The sequence below is a fragment of the Miscanthus floridulus genome, chromosome 17 (genome assembly GCF_019320115.1).
Source record: "Miscanthus floridulus cultivar M001 chromosome 17, ASM1932011v1, whole genome shotgun sequence".
Taxonomy (NCBI): domain Eukaryota; kingdom Viridiplantae; phylum Streptophyta; class Magnoliopsida; order Poales; family Poaceae; genus Miscanthus; species Miscanthus floridulus.
Window position 1 is genome coordinate 88,623,855 of NC_089596.1, and position 6,146 is coordinate 88,630,000.

Genomic DNA, 6,146 nt, shown 5'->3' on the forward strand with positions numbered 1-6,146 from the left:
AGCAGTTGTCCTCGGCAACTTGCCCGTTGCCTGCTCGTCGTTGCCTTGGTCAGAGTTCAGACATCAGGCAGAGGAGAGAAATTCTCGGCCTTTTCCAAGCAGAAGAAGAGGAGGGCCGTGGGCTTTCTGATCGCTGTTCTGAGGGATGACGGCGTGCGGTGGTGGTGCAAGGATGACGGCTGCTGCGGCGGCGGAGAAGATGGCTGCGCCATGGGTTCTTGCTTGCAGCTTGCTGCTGCTCTGCTTGGCGGCCTTTCAGGGTGAGTGCTCAGTCCGACCGTTCTTCCGTTCATTTTTCTTCCGTCTTCTTCATGTGACTATGTGAGCAGTTCACCTATCACCTATGCGTTCTTCTGCCCGTGGCGTTCCTCTTGCCCGTTCGGCGCTGTGCGTTAGTCCGCCAATTAACACTTGGGCTGCAGTTTCGTTTCGTTTCGTTTGATTTATTAGTCCAGTTTATATGATGCGTGTATGTAAATGATACATGCTATGTCGCCCGCGCTCTTCCTTCTGTTTTCCTCAGTTCATGTCGAGTTCTTTCAGTAGCCTGTTGTCTAGCTAAAATTTATTCAAGATCTGTTCTTGATACTTTCCCTTTCTTCCTACTGCAATCTTGCTGGCCTTGCATCCCAATTCTCAAATGGTCAGGTACCCAGGTTGGTGGTGTTTCTTAGATCAGTTTTGCGGTTGCACCTGCATTAGGATAAAGTTTTCCGTAATGGGGATACCTTAGGATAAAGAGGGCGCCAAATGGTGGCCGTGGCTCGGATAAATTTATTGCCTCCTGGTGGAGCCGTAGAGGTGGTTGACAGGTTTATCCTTTGTGTTCTTGGTTGGGTCTCTCCGGAAATTATAATCAAACAGGTTTATCTTTTCTTTTTACTTGTTCATATTTTTTTAAGCAACAAAAGATTTTTTTAACACTTCATCTAGTAGCAGGACAAGGACAAGCATTGGAAATGAACTCATGTTTGTTACGGTCCACGATATATGTTATTTGATTTGATGCAATCAAATTACTGTATCTAATTACTGACCAACTCCTAGTTTGCTATTGCCTCTAGACTAGATCAATCCTGTCCTTTTCACTGAGCCTAACTATACGAGACTTTTTGGCCTTAGAATCCATCCTCTAAGCTGCGCAGTCTAGTAAAATTAATTTGAGATTTATTTTAACATCTGAACTGAAAGTGATGTGTTTGGACCCTTGACACCAAGGTGTATTTTCTTCGTTTCACAAGCATATCTTTGACTATTGTTTGGACCTTGGCATCAAGTTCAAAAGGTGTATCCATTGCTTATTTTACATCAAGAAGTACTATGAACGACGGTGTTGGTCTTGGTTATTGCAAATCCTATGTAGAAAAACGTAATAAGACGTGGAGTTGTGAACGGAATTACTACTTGGAAATTTGGTAGCTGCAGTTCGTCCCCTGTAGATTTGTTGGCTGCTCCAACTACTCCCTTCACTGCTCTGAAATAAGCCACAACCTGCTACGTTTTTCTTCACCATTTCATAATGGCAACAGCTCTCAGTTTGAAAATTTTGCGCGAACTGAAGATTACTCGTTACTTGTGTTGAAGATCAAATTCACTTTTTTTTTGTTTTGTTTTGATTGATGACCCAATCTAATCCTGAGCTATCAAACTAATAATGCAGGAGCTGAGGGTGCGATTGGCGTGAACTACGGCATGATCGCCAACAACCTGCCGGCGCCGGAGCAGGTCATCTCCATGTACAAGGCTAAGAACATCAACTACGTGCGTCTCTTCCACCCGGACACGTCCGTGCTGAACGCGCTCCGCGGCTCCGGCATCGGCGTGGTCCTGGGCACGCTGAACGAGGACCTCCCGCGCCTGGCGTCCGACCCATCCTTCGCCGCGTCGTGGGTGGCCACCAACGTGCAGCCCTTCGCGGGCGCCGTCCAGTTCCGGTACATCAACGCCGGCAACGAGGTCATCCCGGGGGACACCGCGGCGCAGGTGCTCCCGGCCATGCAGAACCTGGAATCGGCGCTCCGGTCCGCGGGGGTCACGGGCGTGCCCGTCACGACGGCCGTGGCCACGAGCGTGCTGGGCACGTCGAACCCGCCGTCCCAGGGCGCCTTCTCCGAGGCGGCCGCGCCGGTGATGGCGCCCATCGTGTCGTACCTGTCGTCCAGGGGCGCGCCGCTGCTGGTGAACGTGTACCCGTACTTCGCCTACTCGGGCAGCGGCGGGCAGGTGGTGCTCGGGTACGCGCTGCTGTCGGCAGACGCCGGCGGCGCGGCGTCGTCGGTGACGGACGGCGGGGTGGTGTACACCAACATGTTCGACGCGATCGTGGACGCGACGCACGCGGCGGTGGAGAAGGCCGGGGTGCAGGGGCTGGAGCTGGTGGTGTCGGAGACCGGGTGGCCGTCGGGCGGCGGCGGCGACGGCGCCACCGTGGAGAACGCGGCGGCGTACAACAACAACGTGGTGCGGCACGTCGGCGGCGGCACCCCGCGGCTGCCCGGGAAGGACGTGGAGACGTACCTGTTCGCCATGTTCAACGAGAACGGCAAGGCCGAGGGCGTGGAGCAGCACTTCGGCCTCTTCCAGCCGGACATGAGCGAGGTCTACCACGTCGACTTCACGGCGGGTTCTTCCGAGGCTTCTGGAGTAGCACTAGTCTGTCCGGGTCTACAGTGCATGTCGGTACACCGCGTTACACCCCACCCCATGGATTTGTTTAGCACATCACTGTCGTCATTACTCATTACTGTCGTCATATACAGTAGTACTCCTTCAGTATGCCATGCGTCCCTACTTGACCACTTCGACTTGTGTTCTGCTGCCTTTTTTTGTGTTCTTCATGGAGCAGCATCTTTTTTTTATAATGATTCCACCACGGCTTCTGTGCGGCTGGACGCGTCTCCCCACTAGCTACGCTCGCTCCCTCTCGTCCGCCTCCACTGCACAGCCCGCTCCCACCGCGCTGCCCCCGCGCGCCCGCCTCCACCAGCCGGTGGCGACCATGAGTCGACGACCGTGCCGCGCCACCCACCCGTCTTCTCCACATCCCCGCTCCCTCCCTGGCCGCCGCCGACGTCCTCCTCCCCCACCCCGGCGGCGCGCCCTCCTCCACTCCGGCGTCCTCCTTCCTTACCCCACCGTCCTCCTCCCTCACCTCGCGCGGCTCCTTCCCCCACCCGGCGTCCTCCTTCCCCCACACCGGCGTCCTCCCCACAGGGAGCTCCCAATGCCCTTAGATTCGGCGGCCATGGCACTCCCCGCACCAGGCTCTCTCTCTTCCCCTATGTTGCATTTGTATCTTCCAATTGTTTCAAGCGTTTTAGAGGTATGTTGCATTTGAATCATATGGATGTTGCAAAAGTAGATCAGGGATATTGCACATGTTACGTTTGTTTTCAGAGGTATGTTGCAATAGTATGTTTCGATTGTTTCAGATGTTTCAAATGTATGTTTCATCCGTGTTTTCCGGACGCATGTTGCAATTGTGTTTATCTGGATGTTGCATATGTTTCACACATATATTGCATGTGTTTTATTCGGATGTTGCATATGGTTGCAATGTGTTTCAGGTGTGTTTTTCAAGTGTTTCAGAAGCATGTTTCAAGTGTTTCAACTGCCTTCAGACGTATGTTGCAACCGTTGTTTTTTTATGTTTAAAAAATAGATCGGGTGTTGCATCTCTCCTCCTCCCACCTTCTGCTAAATCATCTCTCCCGGAGCCGGTAGGGCATCCATACGAACGAGGGATAGGCGATGGGCGCGGGACGAGGAAGCTCTTTATGGACGGACGTTGCCTCCGGAGTGGCATGGGCGCTGGGACGGAGAGGGCTGCATACGTCATGGTTGGGAGCAGGGGGCGCAGCGCATGGTGACGTAGGGCGCAGCGAGCGTGCTCTCCTGTTGCGCGGACGTGATTCGATTTTACGTGAGGGGGGAGCGGCAGGTGCGTTGATACGCAGGCCTAGGGCCTGACTTCCGAGCACTAGGGTTGCCTTTTTTGGGTTATTTGGATTTATGCCATTATATTTTTTAATGTTTGGAGAAACACCATTACTATTCATCTATTTTGAAGCATGCCATTACAATTCTTCATTTCCCACAAATATGCCACAGAATACGTATTGACACGGCTTGGGCCCAGCTGCAGCGTATACGAAGACGTATACTTCGATGCAGCCTCTCTCTCCCCTATCACTAACACGCGGGCCCCACATGTCATCTTCTTTTTTCCTTCTCTCCTCATCTTCCCTTGCTGAGCGTGTCGATGGCGATGGCGAGCAGCAGCAGCAGCACATGGCCGAGCAGCAGCAGCAGCACACGGCCAAGCGGAGCTCGTGGCCTGGGCGGCTCGCGCCTCGATGCCGACGCGCCGCTCCTGCTCGCGAGCCCACCCGCCCGCAGCAGCCGCTCGCACTCGAGAGCCCGGCCTCCCGCACCGAAGCCATGGCCCGCGGCCCCTCGCACCTAGCTATCGGTGTCACTGCTCCTGCTCACGAGCCTGACCGCTCGTTGCAGCCGCTCGCGCGCGTGCTCGTGAGCCTGGCCTCCCGCGATTCCATGGCCAGAGGGAGCTCTAGCTAGGCCTCTCCTCGACGCCGGCAACCATGGCCCACGGCCGCTCGTGCCTCTCCGTCAGTGCCGCTGCTCCCGCTCGCAAGCTCGGACACCCGCTGCAGCAGCTCTCCCTCGCGCTCACGAGCCTAGCCTCCCGCACCGACGCCATGGCTGGTGGGAGCTCTGGCTAGGCATCTCCCAGACGCCGGCAAACATGGCTCGTGGCCGCTCGCGCCTCGCCACCGACGCCCCCCGCTTCTGCTCGTGCGCTCGAGCGCCCTCTGCAGCAGCTCGCCTCAGCCTGGGCGTTCGGTTTTAACCGACGGTTCGGATCGGTTTCTTCGGTTTTCCAAAATTTTGGTTTCCAGAAAATGACCCCTGCTCGGTTTGCTAAAATTCCAAAAACCGACCAATTTTGGTTTGGTTTTTTAGTTTAGTTTTTTCGGTTAAAACCGAATAAACCGATGCAAGAAAACATCAGACATGATTTAGAACTGACAGCACAGCATAGTACAAACTTGCACAACACAGTATATTATTTGAAGACTCAAGACTGTTACAAACTTAACAATTCAATGCTCAAATCAAATATTACAAATTTGCAGTTCATTCTTGATAATAAACCACAGTACTCCATCAGTTTTGATAAACAACATGAAAAAATAGGTTCCAGCCAGCAGGCATCAACAACAACAAGAGAACAATGCTCCATGGCGCCACCGGGATGTGTCCAGACGTCCAGCTAACCAACTTACAATTATCAAGATGCACTAGCAGTAGTGCTATCCTTAGAAATGGCCAGGGCACCAATTTCTACAATAAGTGATTATGTTTTAGTCAGTACTCAGTGTAGTCATGTTACTGCAATAAGCTATCAAGATAAACAATAGAAATGATAACAACTTAGACTTAGCATTAAAAATTACCTTCCTCAAGCTTGGGCAATGCTTCTGTGTCCTCTTCAACACTGATGTAGTTGTTTCCACGAAGCTAATCATTTGTACAAACGAGCCGCTCAACCATTGTTGGTGTGAGTGATGTCCTAAAATCATCAAGTGTTCTTCCACCTGAACTAAATGCTGACTCAGAGGCTACTGTTGAGATAGGAATTGCCAGAAGATCACGGGCCATACGAGGCATTATGGGAAATCTAGTAGCATTGTTCTTCCACCATTTCATAATGTCAAAACTTTTACTAAGCTCCTCATTATCTTCTAAAAGGTACTTGTCTAGTTCAGACTTCACAGTGGTATTGGCACTCCCCTTATTGCTCATCTGTTGTGCAATTATGGAGCTCATCAATCTAGAACAAAATTATGGTGTTTCTTGAGTTTCAGTAGGCACCTTGTCACTTGGAGATGGAGCATACAGTTCTCTGTACTCCTCAAACAAAGCACGAAAATAAGTGTTGACTGTTGCCCATAGTTTCTGACCTATTTCATCACCAAACATTACCATAGTTGCCATCTTGACATAGTTAGAAAGTTTGAACCAAGGATCAATACCAACACAGAAAAAATAACAATGTTAAGCAATTGATCCCCCTTGTCTTTCTCTCCTCTCTTCTCTCTATCCCCAGCCTTTCTCCATACTTC

General features: G+C 51.9%; 1 protein-coding gene across 1 annotated transcript; it reads left to right on the forward strand.

Moving 5' to 3' along the window:
• On the forward strand, window positions 1–3,570 carry LOC136517465 (putative glucan endo-1,3-beta-glucosidase GVI). Its single transcript, XM_066511028.1, has 2 exons — window positions 1–260; window positions 1,661–3,570. Exons 1-2 carry the CDS (start codon window positions 146–148, stop codon window positions 2,905–2,907), a joined length of 1,362 nt encoding a protein of 453 aa, XP_066367125.1. The 5' UTR covers window positions 1–145; the 3' UTR covers window positions 2,908–3,570.
• Window positions 3,571–6,146: the final 2,576 nt, after the last annotated feature.